At 40.8% G+C, this 18,495-nt stretch overlaps 1 protein-coding gene across 3 annotated transcripts in view; it reads right to left on the bottom strand.

The window, feature by feature from the left end:
• Nucleotides 1–13,851: 13,851 nt before the first annotated feature.
• Nucleotides 13,852–18,495, bottom strand: part of LOC115114411 (E3 ubiquitin-protein ligase COP1-like) — a 37,430-nt gene continuing 32,786 nt past the window's right edge. For all 3 annotated transcript variants that reach the window (XM_065013422.1, XM_065013423.1, XM_029642618.2), the window contains exons 17-20: nucleotides 16,874–16,998; nucleotides 16,419–16,579; nucleotides 15,548–15,592; nucleotides 13,852–15,216 (exon numbers count right to left, since the gene is read on the bottom strand). In XM_065013422.1, coding sequence (XP_064869494.1) covers nucleotides 15,199–15,216; nucleotides 15,548–15,592; nucleotides 16,419–16,579; nucleotides 16,874–16,998 — 349 coding nt within the window. In that variant the 3' untranslated portion in view covers nucleotides 13,852–15,198. The remainder of the gene's footprint in view (nucleotides 15,217–15,547; nucleotides 15,593–16,418; nucleotides 16,580–16,873; nucleotides 16,999–18,495) is intronic.

The following is an 18,495-nucleotide window of genomic DNA, read 5'->3' as shown; positions in this document are numbered from 1 at the left end:
AAGGGCAATATGGCTGTTCTGGAGAGAGCCAAGATCTTGAGAGGTACCAACATCAATAGTGTTGGATCTGTGATATCCAATTTTATTGATCATACAGTATCTTCACTAATTATTTTGCTCCAAATCATTATCAGTTTCCATTGTCTGTAGAGACCATTCCATTGTCTGTAGAGACCATTCCATTGTCTGTAGAGACCATTCCATTGTCGGTAGAGACCATTCCATTGTCGGTAGAGACCAATCCATTGTGGCAATGACAAGGAAAGCCAAAGTGCCAAAGGTTTGTCCTTAAGTAATTTATAAGAAATCATACAAATGTTTTCTCAGGACTCTTTTGTTGAAGATGTAAAACATTTATATGTGCATGATGTGTGTGAGGAAGTGAATCTAGATGCAGCACTGGAGGTATGTATTACATTATTCATGCCAATTGTTGATAAGCATTCACAAGTTAAGAAGCTAACTGTTAGAGCTCCCTGGATTGATGATGAATTGAACTGATTTGTGACATTCTATACATTTTGACATTTTGTGACTAAACTTAACAAAAATAAGAAGAAATTATATTACCAAATAAAAATAAATGTACATAACTCACTATGAAAAAACGTATTTGGAGTACCTTAAAAATATAATGTGCAGAAAACCCAATTCTTCTCCATCGTTCATTGAAGTTGATGTGTAATTTATAACAAAACCTTTCGATATTGCTAATCATTTCAATTACTATTTCACTAGTAAAGTGGAAAACCTCCAAAGTGAAGTGACAATATTGAACAGTGAACCATCAAACTTTGGATAAAATATCTAATAATGAAGGAGAAAGATTGCTGTTTTGAAATGTCAAGTTAGTGTGGGAGAGGTGGAAAAACAATTGATAACCATCAATAATGATAAGCCACCAGGTATAGACAATCTTGATGGGAAACTATTGAATGGTACCAGACTGTATTGCCACTCCTATTTGTTATATACACTGCTCAAAAAAATAAAGGGAACAGTAAAATAACACATCCTAGATCTGAATGAATGAAATATTCTTATTAAATATTTTTTTCTTTACATAGTTGAATGTGCTGACAACAGAATCACACAAAAATTATCAATGGAAATCAAATGTATCAACCCATGGAGGTCTGGATTTGGAGTCACACTCAAAATTAAAGTGGAAAACCACACTACAGGCTGATCCAACTTTGAAGTCAAAATGAGGCTCAGTAGTGTGTGTGGCCTCCATGTGCCTGGATGACCTTCCTACAATGCCTGGGCATGCTCCTGATGAGGTGGCGGATGGTCTCCTGAGGGATCTCCTCCCAGACCTGGACTAAAGCATCCGCCAACTCCTGGACAGTCTGTGGTGCAACGTGGCGTTGGTGGATGGAGCGAGACATGATGTCCCAGATGTGCTCAATTGGATTCAGGTCTGGGGAACGGGCGGGCCAGTCCATAGCATCAATGCCTTCCTCTTTCAGGAACTGCTGACACACTCCAGCCACATGAGGTCTAGCATTGTCTTGCATTAGGAGGAACCCAGGGCCAACTGCACCAGCATATGGTCTCACAAGGGGTCTGGGGATCTCATCTCGGTACCTAATGGCAGTCAGGCTACCTCTGGCGAGCACATGGAGGGCTGTGTGGCCCCCCAAAGAAATGCCACCCCACACCATGACTGACCCACCTCCAAACCGGTCATGCTGGAGGATGTTGCAGGCAGCAGAACGTTCTCCACGGCGTCTCCAGACTGTCACGTCTGTCACATGTGCTCAGTGTGAACCTGCTTTCATCTGTGAAGAGCACAGGGCGCCAGTGGCGAATTTTCCAATCTTGGTGTTCTCTGGCAAATGCCAAACGTCCTGCACGGTGTTGGGCTGTAAGCACAACCCCCACCTGTGGACGTCGGGCCCTCATACCACCCTCATGAAGTCTGTTTCTGACCGTTTGAGCAGACACATGCACATTTGTGGCCTGCTGGATGTCATTTTGCAGGGCTCTGGCAGTGCTCCTCCTGCTCCTCCTTGGAGGAAAAACCTTTTTGCCACAGCTCACATTGATGTGCCATCCTGGATGAGCTGCACTACCTGAGCCACTTGTGTGGGATGTAGACTCCGTCTCATGCTACCACTAGAGTGAAAGCACCGCTAGCATTCAAAAGTGACCAAAACATCAGCCAGGAAGCATAAGAACTGAGAAGTGGTCTGTGGTTATCACCTGCAGAATCACTCCTTTATTGGTAGTGTCTTGCTAATTGCCTATAATTTCCAACTGTTGTCTATTCCATTTGCAAAACAGCATGTGAAATTTATTGTCAATCACAGTTGCTTCTTAAGTGGACAGTTTGATTTCACAGAAGTGTGATTGACTTGGAGTTACATTGTGTTGTTTAAGTGTTCCCTTTATTTTTTTGAGCAGTGTATTTAATCAAAGCCCAAAAATGTGTGTGTCCACAGGCGTGGTAGGAAGCTAAAGTAATTCCACTGTCTAAAAATAGTAAAGCACCCTTTGCTGGCTCTAACAGCCGCCCAATCAGTTTGCTGCCTGTTCCAAGTAAACTTGATGGAGAGGATTGTGTTTGACCAGATACAATGCTATTTTGTCAGAGAACAAGTTCACTACTGACTTTCAGCATGCGTATAGAGAAGGCCACTCAACTTGTACAACACTGACTCAGATGATTGATGGTTTGTTAAAATAAATGGATAATAAGATGACAGTTGGATCTGTGTTGCTATCTTTCAGTTCAACCTTTGAATTTATTGATCATAAATTGTTATTAAAAAAACATACTTGCTATGGCTTTACATTACCTGCCATGACATGGTTGGAGCGTTATTTATCTAATAAAACCCAGAGAGTATTCTTCTAACATCAGAAACTGTTGAAGTCAGAGGTTTACATTCACTTAGGTTGGAGTCATTAAAACTCATTTTTCAACCACTCCACAAAATTCTTGTTAACAAACTATAGTTTTGGCAAGTCAGTTAGGACACCTACTTTGTGCATGACGCAAGTCATTTTTCCAACAATTTTTTACAGATTTTTTACAGATTACAATTTTTTTTTTTTACAGATTATTTCACTTATAATTCACTGTATCACAATTCCAGTGGGTCAGAAGTTTACATACAGTAAGTTTACTGTGCCTTTAAACAGCTTGCAAAATTCCAGAAAATTCTGACTTGGCTTTAGAAGCTTCTGATAGGCTAATTGACATAATTTGAGTCAATTGGAGGTGTACCTGTGGATGTATTTCAAGGCCTACCTTCAAACTCAGTGCCTCTTTGCTTGACATCATGAGAAAATTAAAATAACTCAGCCAAGACCTCAGAAAGAAAATTGTAGACCTCCACAAGTCTGGTTCATCCTTGGGAACCATTTCCAAATGCCTAAAGGTACCACTATTGTACAAACAATAGTACGCAAGTATAAACACCATGGGACCATGCAGCCGCCATACCGCTCAGGAAGGAGATGTGTCTCCTAGAGATGAACGCACTTTAGTGCGAAAAGTGCAAATCAATCCCAGAACAACAGCAAAGGACCTTGTGAAGATGCTGAAGGAAACAGGTACAAAAGTATTTATATCCACAGTAAAACGAGTCCTATATCGACATAACCTGAAAGGCCGCTCAGCAAGGACGAAGCCACTGCTCCAAAACCGCCATAAAAAAGCCAGACTACGGATTGCAACTGCACATGGGGACAAAGATTGTACTTTTTGGAGAAATGTCCTCTCTTTGATGAAACAAAAATATTACTGTTTGGCCATACTGACCATTGTTTTGTTTGGAGGAAAAGGGGGGAGGCTTGCAAGCCGAAGAACACCATCCCAACCGTGAAGCATGGGGGTGGCAGCATCATGTTGTGGGGGTGCTTTGCTGCAGGAGGGACTGGTGCCCTTCACAAAATAGATGGCGTCATGAGGGAAGAAAATTATGTGGATATATTGAAGAAACATCTCAAGACATAAGTCAGGAAGTTGTATCTTGGTCGCAAATGGGTCTTCCAAATGGACAATGACCCCAAGCATACTTCCAAAGTTGTGGCAAAATGGCTTAAGGACAACAAAGTCAAGGTATTGGAGTGGCCATCACAAAGCCATGACCTCAATCCCATAGTTAATATGTGGGCAGAACTGAACAAGCGTGTGCGAGCAAGGAGGCCTACAAACCTAATTCAGTTATACTAGCTCTGTCAGGAGGAATGGGCCAAAATTCACCCAATTTATTGTTGGGAGCTTGTGGAAGGCTACCCGAAATGTTTGACCCAAGTTAAACAATTCAAAGGCAATGCTAATTGAGGGGAAGTGTAAACTTCTGACTCACTGGGAATGTGATGAAATAAATAAAAGCTGAAATTGTCACGCCCTGACCATAGAGAGCCCTTAGTTCAGGGTGTGACTAGGGGGTGTTCTAGCTCAATATTTCTATGTTGGTGTTTGGTATGGTTCCCAATTAGAGGCAGCTGGTAATCGTTGCCTCTAATTGGGGATCATATTTAGGTAGCCATTTTTCCCACCTGTGTTTGTGGGATATTGTTTTGTGTTTGTGCATGTGCACCACTACTTTCACGTTTCATTATTGGTTTATTGTTTTTGTTTAAAGTTTCACCGTAATAAAGATGCAGAACTCTACACACGCTGCGCCTTGCTCAGTCTTTAATCATGAGCGTGACAGAAATAAATCATTCTCTCTACTATTATTCTGACATTTCACCTTCTTAAAATAAAGTGTTAATCCTATCTGACCTAAGAAGGGGAATTTTTTACTAGGATTAAATGTCAGGAGTTGTGAAAAACTGAGTTTAAATATATTTGGCTAAGGTTTACGTAAACTTCCGACTTAAGCTGTATGTACACTGCGGAGTCCCTTATGGCAGTTGCCCTTGGCCACTTCTCTACGCTAGCTAGAATGACTATGTATGTGGATGATTCCACACTCTACATGTCAGCACCTGAAGCCAGTGAGCTCACTGAAATTCTAAATACGGAGTTACAGTCAGAATCAGAATGGGTGATTAATAATAAACTGGTCTTAAATACATCTAAAACTAAAAGCATTGTCTTTGGTTCAAAACATTCTCTAAGACCTAAACCTCAACTGGAGTTATACATAAAGAGTGTGCTCATCAGTGGTGTAAAATACTTAAGTAAAAATACTTTAAAGAACTCCTTAAATTGTGAAATTATTTATACTTTTACTTTTGATACTTAAGTACACTTTAGCAATTCCCTTTACTTTTGAATCTTACGTATATTGAAATCCAAATACTTTTAGACTTTTACTCAAGCAGTATTTTACTGGGTGACTTTCACTTTTACTTGAGTCATTTTATATTAAGGTATTTACTCAAGTATGACAATTGAGTACTTTTTCCACCACTGGTGATCATTGAGGAAGTTGAGGAAGCTAAACTCCTAGGTATAACACTGGATGGTCAATTATCATGCTCAAGTCATATTGATAACGTTTTTGTGAAGATGGGGAGGGGTATGTCTGTTATAAAAATATATTCTGTGTTTTTGACACAAAAATCTACTGTACTAGTTGTTCAGGCTCTGTACTTGTCCCATCTTAATAACTGTCCGGTAATATGGTCAAATGCAACAAAGAAAGACCTAGCAAAGTTGCAGCTGGCTCAAAACAGAGCAGCACACCTTGCCCTTAACTGCACATACAGAACTAACATCAACAACACACAGTCTTTCCTAGTTGAGGATTGACAAGATATTAATTGCTTCTCTTCTAGTTTTTATGACAAATATTACTGTAACAAAAATTCCAGATTGTCTGCATAATCAAATAACATTAAGCTCAGACACTCATACAACACAAGACATGCCACCAGGGGTCTCTTCACAGTTCCCAACTCAAACAAATTCACAGTAAAACACAGAGCCATTTATACAGAGCCATGATTGCATGGAACTCCCAATTACTTAAGCAAACAGCAAAACGATCTTTAAAAACGGATTAAGCAACAACTCATGGAACGGCAGGGACTGTGAGGAGACACAAAGACACATACTGTTTTGTTGTATTGTTTGTACTTTTTGTTGTTTAGTGTTTTTTGGTGGACCCCAGGAAGAGAAGCTACTGCTTCTGCAAAAGCTAATAGAGATCCAAATTTAAAAAAGGAAGAGATCACTTGCTCCAAGTTAACCTGAAACTGTACAAGTGAAGGATTGTCAGAGATGTTCAACCTCTAGTACTCCTGGTTAGCCCAAAAAAACGAATAGAAAATGAATTACTCTGATATTGCCTTCCTAAACAATCGTTGGTGGAGGGGCTTTTGGGTCTGTTGAGAGGCTATGGATTTATCATCAGATGACTGCAACGAAAGAGTTACAGTCTCACTGAGCAACAAACATCACTACTTTATCAAACAGATTGCAGGGAAAAGTCAGCAAAGCTCAGAAGGAGCGGTACAGACGTATGGGGAGAACTCAATTAAGCTTTCCAACATGATCTCCCCATGCTTTAATAACCCCATGCAGAGTAGGTACACTGGCTGACTGTCTGTGTCCCAAATGGCACCCTATTCCCTATATAGTGCACTACTTTTGACCCAAGCCTTATAGGTCAAAAGTAGTGCATTACATAGATAATAGAGTGCCATTTGGGACAAAGCCCCCCGCCACGTCCCGCCAGAGCTGGTACAAATGTTAATAGGATGTAGTTATGCTGTTTTCATGACCTGTGGTTAAGGACATCACTGAGGGAGAATGTCTGACATTGACCTTGGTTAACAACATAAGAATGGCACTATATGTCCTATTTAGTGCACTCCTTTTGACCAGGACCCTGGTCAAAGTAGTGCACTAAAGAATATGGTACCATTTGGGACACAGCCATCGAGCTATTCATGAACACCATATATCCTCCTGCTCGTTCATCACCCTGAGTTTGCAGTACATCACTCTATAAAAATGTGAAATCGAACAATGTTGTAGATGTGAAAAGGAGGCCATAGCTAAAAAGCTCTTGCGGTATTTAGCATGTCCCATCAGATAAGGCCTCAATCTGCTAAGCACACCAGCACTGAGCAGCGGAGGGCAATTGAGCCTGCATGTCTCTGTTTTTTTCAATCAAATCCAATTACTTGTTTGGCTCGGAGAGCGGCAGAGAGCGGGAGGAGGGCAGGGATGCATAAACAAGGCCACCTCCAGCTGACTACGGTACCCAGCAGTTTGTGGCTGACTGGGCCATATCTCAAATGGAACCCTATTCCCCTTATAGTGCACTACTTTTAACCTGGGCCAATAAGGGCTCTGGTCAAAAGTAATGCACTGTATAAATAATAGGGTACCATTTGGGATGTACACTGGCTGCAGCTCCAGGCTCTGTCAGATGTGCATCAGGGCTCCAACTCATCTGGTTCACACTGTTCTGCCAAAGCCACTGGAAATTACAAACAACCACAGGCCATGGAGACCTGAGACAAACACATATGGCCAAACATCAAACCAACATGGATTCTTGTTTACTCCCCTTCCAGTTTTGAAGGAAAGTGCCATCAAAGTCCTCTTGATGTCAATATGAAAAAAGTATCACACTGTGTGTTCTGAAACTAACAAAAAAAATGCTGATCAAATTATGATAGAACATATCAGGGATATTACTCTAAGAAGTGTTATTATCACTTAAAAATGCATTATAAACTCAAAAAGACCTCTTCCCCCATCACACCTGTGCATTGAGTGCCAACAATTCTAGCACAGAAAGTCCAATAATATGCAGTACATTTCTGCTGCAGTAATTCCTACTGTCAATGTGTCACAGATATGGTATAAACTATGTTAGAACACCCCAGTGGCGTAAACCCTGGAAAGTTGATGAAGCACATATTTCTCTATGGGCCAAAGTAATGCACTAAATAGTGAATGGGGTGCCATTTGGGACGCACGACTCACTGACGCTGTCATGGGACAGAAAGAGGGAGAACAGCTCAGGGAAACCATGCTCCATAGGGAAGTAGTGTACTGAATGTCTGTGGAGAAATTGGAAACACTTGCCTTGAGTCCTAGTTCTTTGTCTCAGCCTGCAGTAACGAAACAAATAAGATCATGTCAAACTCCTGATTTCCAGCATTTCATTAACTTCTAGATTGAAGGGTGATAACAATTACAATTTTGATCCAAATGACCTCCACCCAATAATTGGAATGGAAGTCAGAGATCCCTGAGCTGTTCTCTCATTTGAGTGCCAGTGAGTGTCTCCCTGCATCTGAGACATAAGAGAAGGGAAGAGGAGACTACTAGGAGAGGAGAGGAGACTACGAGGAGAGGAGAGGAGAGGAAATAGCTTCAAGTATTTAACTTCAAGCTGCTCTCAAATTTCACAGCCATATTGTACGAGTGATTTATTTCCTTTTCTTCCTCTACTATTCCATGATGCACTACCATGATTATTCCATGATGTGCATGTGGTATGGTGTGAAATACAGTGAGCTCCAAAAGTATTGGGACAGTGGCACATCTTTCGTTATTTTGGCTATGTACTCCAGCACTTTATACTTGAAATGATACAATGACTAGGTTGAAGTGCAGACTATCAGGTATAATTTGAGGGTATTTTCATCCGTTTAGAAATTACAGCACTTTTTGTACATAGTCCCTTCATTTTGGGGGACCAAAATTATTGGGACAAATTCCCTTATATGTGTATTAAAGTAGTCAAAAGTTTAGCATTTGGTCCCATATTCCTAGCACACAATGATTATATCAAGCTTGTGAATCTACAAACTTGTTGGATGCATTTACTGTTTGTTTTGCTTGTGTTTCAGATTATTTTGTGCCCAATAGAAATGAATGTTAATAATGTATTGTATCATTTTGGAGTCAATTCTACTGTAAACAAAAATAGAACATGTTTCTAAACACTTCTACATTAATGAGGATGCTACCATGATAACGGATAGTGCTGAATGAATCGTGAATAATGATGAGTGAGAAAGTTACAGAGGCATAAATATCAACCCCCCCCAAAAAAGCTAACCTCCCTGGTTATTGTAACGGTGAGAGGTTAGCATGTCTTCAGGGTATGATATTTGTGCATCTGTAGTTCGGTGTCATAATCAACTTCAGTGGGAAAATGCTCACCTTCAATGGCCACTGGCACGCTGGAGAAGTGTGCTCTTCACAGATTAATTGCGGTTTCAATTGCACCGGGCAGATGGCAGACAGCGTAGAGTGTATGGTATCTTGCGGGTGAGCGGTTTGCTGATGTCAACGTTATGAACAGAGTGCCCCATGTGGCAGTGGGGTTATGGTATGGGCAGACATAAGTTATGGACAATGAACACAATTGCATTTTATCAATGGCAATTTGAATGCACAGAGATACCGTGACGCGACCCTGAGGCCCATTGCCGTTCCATTCATCCACCGTCCTCACCTCATGTTTCAGCATGATAATGATACAAGGACTATGTACACCATTCCTGTTGAAAATGCAGACTATCAAACAAGTATTAATTTGGGATGCTCTTCATCCAGTGTTTCCAGTTCCCGAAATGTCCAGCAACTTTGCACAGCCATTTGTGAACATTCCACAGGCCACAATCAACAGCCTGATCAACTTTTGGAGGAGACTGCATGAGGCAAATGGTGGTCACACCAGATACTGACTGGTTTTCTGATCCACACCCCTTGTTTTTTTTAAAGGTATCTGTGACCAACAGATACATATGTGTATTCCTAGTCATGTAAAATCCATAGATTCGGGCCTAATTTATTCATTTCAATTGACTGATTTCCTTATATGAATTGTAAATCAGTAAAATCTTTGGAATTGTTGCATGTTGCGTTTATATTTTTGTTCAGTGTACTACTACAGTGAGCTCCAAAAGTACTGGGACAGTGACAAATGTTGAAATTATAATATGACTATGAAGTTAAAGTGCATTTTGTCAGCTTTAATCTGAGGGTATTCTCTTCCTACTGTCGTGTGAAAAAATAGAACCATGTTTTAAACACATTCGAATACAAACATTAATGAGGCAATCAAACAAGCTAGCATCAGTATAGAGACAAAGTAGAATCTCAATTCAAGGCTGAATGTGGCAGGGTCTACAGTCAATCACGGATTACAAAAAGAAAACCAGCCCCGTCAACGACTACCGCCCGTAGCACTCACTTCCGCCATCATGAAGTGCTTTGAGAGACTAGTCAAGGACCATATCACCTCCACCCTACCTGACACCCTAGACCCACTTCAATTTGCTTACCGCCCAAATAGGTCCACAGACGATGCAATCTCAACCACACTGCACCCTAACCCATCTGGACAAGAGGAATACCTATGTGAGAATGCTGTTCATCGACTACATGCATTTAACACCATAGTGCCCTCCAATGATATTTGTGACCCTGGGTCTCGACCCGCCCTGTGCAACTGGGTACTGGACTTCCTGAATCGCCCCCAGGTGGTGAGGGTAGGCAAAACATCTCCACCCCGCTGATCCTCAACACTGGGGCCCCACAAGGGTGCGCTCTGAGCCCCTCTCCTGTACTCCCTGTTCACCCACGACTGCATGGCCACGCACGCTCCAACTCAATCATCAAGTTTTGACACAACAGTGGTAGGCTTGATTACCAACAACGACGAGACGGCCTACAGGGAGGAGGTGAGGGCCCTCGGAGTGTGGTGTCAGGAAAATAACCTCACACTCAACGTCAACAAAACTAAGGAGATGATTGTGGACTTCAGGAAACAGCAGAGGGAACATCTATCCACATCGATGCAACAGTAGTGGAGAGGGTAGTAAGTTTTAAGTTCCTGATGTCAACATCACAGACAAAGAATTGGTCCACCCACACAGACAGCAGTGAAGGGTTAGCGCCTCTTACCTCAGGAGGCTGAAGACTTGTCACCAAAAGCACTCACAAATCTACAGATGCACAATCGAGAGCATCCTGTCGGGCTGTATCACCGTTTATCAATGCTCCGCTCACAACCAAGGCTTCCAGATGACACAACGCATCACCGGGGGCAAACTACCTGCCCTCCCCGATGTCACAGGAAGGCCATAAAGATCATCAAGGACAACAACCACCCGAGCCACTGCCTGTTCAACCCGCTATCATCCAGAAGGCGAGGTCAGTACAGGTGCATCAAAGCTGGGACCGAGAGACTGAAAAACAGCTTCTATCTCAAGGCCATCAGACTGTTAAACAGCCACCACTAACATTGAGTGGCTGCTGCCAACACACTGACTCAACTCCAGCCACTTTAATAATGGGAATTGATGGGAAATATGTAAAATATATCACTAGCCACTTTAAACAATGCTACCTAATATAATGTTTACATACCCTACATTATTCATCTCATATGTATATGTATATACTGTACTCTATATCATCTACTGCATCTTTATGTAATACATGTATCACTAGCCACTTTATAACTATGCCACTTTGTTTACATACTCATCTCATATGTATATACTGTACTCGATACCATCTACTGTATCTTGCCCATGCCGCTCTGTACCATCACTCATTCATATATCTTTATGTACATATTCTTTATCCCCTTACACTTGTGTCTATAAGGTAGTAGTTTTGGAATTGTTAGCTAGATTACTTATTGGTTATTACTGCATTGTCGGAACTAGAAGCACAAGCATTTCGCTACACTCGCATTAACATCTGCTAACCATGTGTATGTGACAAATAACATTTGATTTGAACCGTTTAGAAATTGCAGCACTTTTGTATGTAGTTCCCCCATTTTAGGGGACCAAACAATGGGACGAATGTACTTATATGTGTATAACAGTAGTCAAAAGTTTAGTATAAATGACCAACAGAAATGTGCTTATCATGGTAATACATTATTTGTTTAATAACTTTACTTCACCAACAAGATTATTGAGGGCATATTCAATACCCAATAGAAGCTTATGTCTTTATGCAATTGAAAGTACAGCCAACATTTTAAACAACAATAATCCTGACCTCAAAACTAACCTTAACTTACACAAAATTCTAGGGGTAGAAGAAAAGTATGTCCTTCCTTGACACACTCTTCAAATCCAGCTGTTTTGATCTGAGTGGCTTGCAGTAACAAAGGGAGCAAAGTTACTAATGGGCAGGTATTTTGTCAAGGCAATTTTGAGGAGACTGCTGGAGACAGGGGTGGTGGTAATTTTGCATCCACGAGCAGAATATAAAGGCTGTTCAGAAAGGACAATGGCTGCCTCCCGAGTGGCGCAGTGGTCTAAGACACTGCATCGAAGTGTTGTGGCGTCACTACAGTGTGGGGTTCGATCCAGGCTGTAGTGAGAGTCCCATAGGGCTGCGCACAATTGGCCCAGCATCACCCGGGATAGGGGAGGGTTTGGCCGGAGAGGGGGCTGTACTTGGCTCATCGCGCTCTAGTGACTCCTTGTGGCGGGCAGGGCACCTGCAGACTAACTACGGTCATCAGTTGAACAATGTTTCCTCCGATATGATGGTGCAGCTGGCTTCCGGGTTAAACGAGCGGGTGTTAAGAAGCATGGTTTGCCGGGTCATGTTTCGGAGGACGCATGACTCAACCTTCGCTTCACCCGTTGTGGAGTTTCAGTGATGAGACAATATTGTAAACACGAGATTGGGGAGAAAAAGGGGGTACAAATTTGACACTAAAATTAAAAAAGGACGGACAATGACAGCTCTCTGCTGTTCTGTTCATTGTGAATTCTGAAGTCAATGGGTGACAATACAAGCTCAGGAAAATTGCAGTAAACACATCTACTTCACAGAAGTGGAAAATAGATAGTGAGATTGCGGTGGAAATGACAGAGTATGGTAGCAGAACTGACAGTCTGATTACAGGTGGGAAGACAAGAAATCTCCACGTCAGAATCAAAGGTGTCAAATAGAACCTGTCTGTTTGCAAGTCAAATGACAGACTTCTTGACTACTTACCCTGCTGCTTAAACACTTTTGTAAATGTCAGTAGTGTGTGTGTGTGGGGGGGGAGTATCATTTTACAATAACCTTTGATCTTATTGAATATTGTTTTCACTGACAGAGTAAATGGATAACCTTCCTCCTTCAGAAGTCATATTTACTGTCTTATGAAATAGATTAATAAACAGCACACTTAAATTCATCCATTTAGAAAACATTCAACTTTTGAGGGTACTAAGTGTAAAAAGCTTCTCACATCAATGCATAAAAACAGAACTAATGGTATCTTAGGCTTCAATCACACTAATAAGCTATTGTTGAGGAAGCCGGTAATTTACTCAGTGTTGAAGTACCAATCTATATCAGTCATTAACGTGTTGAAGTCTAGATTTCTTTCCAGAGAGCAGTTATTGTCTTTTAATCGGCATCTTAAATGCCTGGATCCGTTATCTGATAAAGAGATGCCACCTCAGTGGATGTGCTGTGCAGATCACGGTAAACAACTGAGGCAGTACGTCAGAAATTAATCAAACACAAACTCCAATGCCAAGGCTCCACCAACTTTAGAATACACTGTTTGTATGGGAGAGCGCGAGACAGACCGAGATAAAGAGAGACAGAGTGAAGTGCCTCCTGATGAGATTGACAGTTGGGTCCTATTTTCTCTCCCTCAGCTGGACTATAATGATGCTCTCAGGCTGACTACGAGTGGGACACTGCAAGCTAACCCACAGAGAGGAGCTGCTACATGAAGGGCTCCTGAGTAGCGTCCTCAGGCACAGGATCCACTCCAAAGGGTTGCAGTAAGAGAAGAGGATGTCTGTTACCATGGTACTGCATGGGGAGAAAATTAAGCTAGAGGTGGTGTGCTGGAGTAAAACAAAAAATTCTCACCAGCTTCTAACTTCTGACAATTGCTGACATGTATACCAGCAAAAGAAAGAAGCTGTTAATTCAGTTAATTTATTTATTTCAGTTACAAGTCATGGGAATTGAGGGGTACAATTAAACACGTACAAATTACAATAATTGTGTAATAGTCAAAGTAAGCCGAAACTGAAAAAGGAGAGGATTTTCTGAATATATTTCAGATAACATGTCTAATTATAGAAAATAATACTTAGGAACTCAAGGGGTAACAAGGAAAACCGTCCTATAAATAATTAATGGCAAATTGACTGTTCAAAGAGGCAGTCCTGTATGTACAAACTGGGAAGATACAGTATCAAAGTAATCAAGATCACAGATGTTACTTCGAAGTCAGAACCTTTCTATAATTTGGCATTACACTACTCAATTTCAGTGTTACGTTGCTCGTTTTTAAAACCAAGAATAACTCAATGCAAAGACAAAATTCTCTGCAAATAATTTATTAATATATACAAATAAAAAACATCTCTTGGCCATTTATCAGATAATAGGTAAGTACCGTAAGTCTTGGCTGTCTAGCAAATCCAATTGATTTCATGTGTTGATGTGTACTGGTTGCAACATGCATCATGATTTAATACAAAATGAAAGTATTTGAGACAGGATTTGTATTATCGAATAGATGTTTAGTTTAATGTGACATAAGAGAAATATACTGTAGCATGAGTGAAATGTCTCAGTCACTGATTCTTCTGTTGAGTTTTCAAACATTGTCAACACCTAACAACATTCTTAATGCAAAGCCACACCATTGAAAACTTCATTGCAGAACGAAAACAAGTCCAGTTTAAAGGTGTTGCCATTCCTTGAATCATCAAACACATAGGCCAAACATAGGGGTAAAACAAAGACTATTGAAGATGACACAATGGGCTCAAAAAGCATTCATACAAAGATGAGTCATTTTGCATTTTATTTTTATTTTGACTTGTGCTTTGGCCTTTAAAATGTAGCTTCTTGCTGGATGTACCTCTATTGAAATACATTTGTACAAGTTCTTATTAAAAATAACACATTTCAATTCAACCTCAAATCATGTTAAAATGTTCTATTGGTCAATAACTATTCAAAAAGAGGATTTCAAAAGATTCATCTTCCACTTTTGTGCAGAAAGGCCCTCAATGTCACTGAATTATATACATCCACTATACTAGTGTACGATCCGCTCAAAGTCTATTCCAAAGTATTCTTGCTCATTAAAATCAAAGGACTTCGGTTTAGTTCATTTTTCCAACCTGGTCAGTTCCTCAGATCCTGAATGACGAAATTTCCATTCAACCAAGCCACTATGCTCCAATCCCCGGACTCAGACTGGCCATGAAAAGGAGCAGTAGTTTCCAGAGGCTTTGATAAGAAGATCTGATGGACCTTCAAACAAGTTCAAGTACCTATGATGAGAGAAAAATACATGTGAGCAGGAAGGAAACACCATGGCTGCATTTACACAGGCATCCCAATTCTGATATTTTTTTCTCTACTTGATCTTATGACCAATCAGATAAGCTCTGAAAAAGAACTGATTGGTCAAAAGACCAATCAGTGGTAAGAAAATATCGGAATTGGGCAGCCTTTGTAGTCTACATTTTATCCAGGCTGAAAACCCTACATAGACCCCAATTGACATAGCCTGCAATAAGATGGTCATTGTGAGTTCCCAACAAGAGAAAGACTGTGTAAATGGTAAGTACATAAGTAGACAAATACAATCAAAAAGCAAACCTTGATTGTTCCTTGACTGTTTGCAGCAATCAGCACATTGGAGTCCTATAAGAGAGGTCAGAAAAACACAAACCATGAAACTGTTAAATTAGTACCTGTGGTTGATTGACACCAACATTATTCTATTTCCCTAATTATGCTTTTACTAAATAACAATGTGGCCACAAAGAGTGTATATAAATGTATCTATAATATTCAAACAATGTCATCAGGTTATCAACTTCATATGGTGCAAAACCGGTAGAAAACTGAGCTATGCTGCTAAAGGAAATTCAGTGAAAAGAGAAAGGAACAATGTTGATACCTCGCTCTACAACCAAGGGGCATGAATTGAGGAGCAAACTGAACAGGAGAGGAAATTCAGTAACTCTTGGAAAATATGCAGTGGCCTTAATAAAAATGATTACTTATTGTTGAAACCGATGCATTTTGGCCCATAGACTTCATCGGGGGGGGGGGGGTCATTTAAGTAGTGACACACCATGGTGTATGACTGTGTTGCCAGGCAGTTCAACCCTGTGTTCTTGTATTTACCAACCATGGAAATTGTAGGTGGTTTGATGTGTTTGAGATAGTGACCATTATCTTAGACCAAACTGTTTGTGTAATGAGCCATTCTTGTGGCAGTTACTTGTCCTTGTGTGAGAGAGTAATAACATGCTCCACTGGACAGTGGTGTCAGTCTGCCTAGAGGAATACGCTAGCTTCTTATACTCCCTATACTGGGAGCATCATTAAGGTCACAAGACAGGCATTTGTTGTCAGTAAATATTTTGTTTGCAGCCGATTCAAAAGGCTTAACCGTAAAGCAGACATATACACTGGATATCAGACATACGAATCTCCACTGGTCTGACAAACACCCTCTTACCCCGTCAGGCATAGCTCTCCAGCATACAGCGCTGACAAACTCATTGGTGTCATCTTCCTTCTTGTCTTTATCCAGCACACTCTTCACAGTGTCAAACTTAAATGTCAGCAGTGTCTTGGACAGGCCTTTGTAGTATAGATACAGAGAGTTGTTCTCACTTCCTGCAGAGAAAATAATCACATCATTGTCAGTGATTGAACTACAAAATCTGGCATTTCATCAGTTCTTTTAGTACTCATCCAATAAAAGTACACTACATTTAAAAGCACCCAAAAGGAATTGTTAAACAACTGCACAATTGGTCATTTAGTCTCCAAACAGCATGAATTCTTCAGCCACATATGAATGTCAATCTGATTGTGTCAATCTGAGTAAAAGCATTTTCAAATGTGTGGCACTGGACTTTTCCAGCACCACACAGCATGCAGCTGTCAACATGGTCCGGTCCCACTTACCACACGCAACATAGTCTCCATTGGAGGCAAGGCCAACAAAGTTCTTCTCATTGATGTGGCCCTTGAATGAGCGCAAGCAGTGGGGCTTGTTTACATTCCACAGCTTCAGCTGGCTATCTGTTGAGCTGTGTGGTATAGAAGCGGAAATATGTCAGCAGAACATTCACTTCAGCTACAGATATGTTTTTCTTGCATCGGCTGCATATCAACGCACTGCATCCTCTGATGTCGCCCTTCCACATCTGCGGTGAAAGGTGAGAGCATGTATGTTAGACCATGAGACATCCCTAAATTCGTTTTTCTTGCAGATTTGTCTGTAGCGCCCGAACGGCTTGGCCAACAAACTATGGAAAGAAGATGAGCCTCTCACAAACACTATGGTGTTCTATATTTTGCTCTACAACCCCCCAAACAAATGTTATGTGATTACCGTGAAAGGAACCTGTAACAGTTTTAAAAAATGAATGGAAGTGTGAAGGTAGTTGTGCCTACATAAAAAAATGTGTTAAAACTTTTTTTTTTCTTTAAAAATTGTAAACCTCTAAAAACAGCACCAGTCAAAGGTCTGGACACCTACTCATTCAATGATTTTTCTTGATTTTGCCATTTTCTACATTGTAGAATAATAGTGAAGACATCAAAACCGTGAAAAAAACAGTGTTAAACAAATCAAAATATATTTTAGATTCTTCAAAAGTAGCCACCCTTTGCCTTGATGACAGCTTTGCACACTCTTGGCATTCTCTCAACCAGTTTCACGAGGAATGCTTTTCCAACAGTCTTGAAGGAGTTCCCACATTTGCTGAGTACTTGTTGGCTACTTTTCCTTCACTCTGCGGTCCAACTCATCCAAAACCATCGCAACTGGATTGAGGTCGTGTGATTGTGGAGAACAGGTCATCTGATGCAGCACCATCACTCTCTTTCTTGGTCAAATAGCACTTTGTTTTGGGTCATTGTCCTGTTGAAAAACAAATAATAGTCCCACTAAGCGGATGGCATTTCGCTGCAGACTGCTGTGGTATCCATGCTGGTTAAGTGTGCCTTGAATTCTAAATAAATCAGACAGTGTCACCAGCAAAGCACCCCCACACCGCCTCCTACATGCTTCACGGTGGGAAGCACACATGTGCGGAGATCATCCGTTCACCTACTCTGAGTCTCAAAGACACGGCGGTTGGAACCAAAAATCTCAAATGTGTGTTTTAGCAGTGCTTTTTTTGCAGTAATTCAACCATGAAAGCCTGATTCCCAGAGTCTCCTCTGAACAGTTGATGTTGAGATGTGTCTGTTACTTGAACACTGAAGCATTTATTTGGGCTGCAATTTCTGAGGCTGGTAACTAACTAATTATCTGCAGCAGAGGTAACTCTAGATCTTCCTTTCCTGTGGCGGTTCTAATGAGAGCCAGTTTCATCATAGCGCTTGATGGTTTTTGTGACTGCACTTGAAGAAACTTTCAAAGTTCTTGACATTTTCCAGGCTGACTGACCTACATGTCTTAAAGTAATGGTGGACTGTCATTTCTCTTTTCTTATTTCAGCTGTTCTTGCCATAATATAGACCTGTTTTTTAATTAACCAAATAAGGCTATCTTCTGTGTTCCACTCCTACCATGTCAC

The sequence above is a fragment of the Oncorhynchus nerka genome, linkage group LG9b (genome assembly GCF_034236695.1).
Source record: "Oncorhynchus nerka isolate Pitt River linkage group LG9b, Oner_Uvic_2.0, whole genome shotgun sequence".
Taxonomy (NCBI): Eukaryota; Metazoa; Chordata; class Actinopteri; order Salmoniformes; family Salmonidae; genus Oncorhynchus; species Oncorhynchus nerka.
This window is presented reverse-complemented; position numbering and strand designations above follow the sequence as displayed.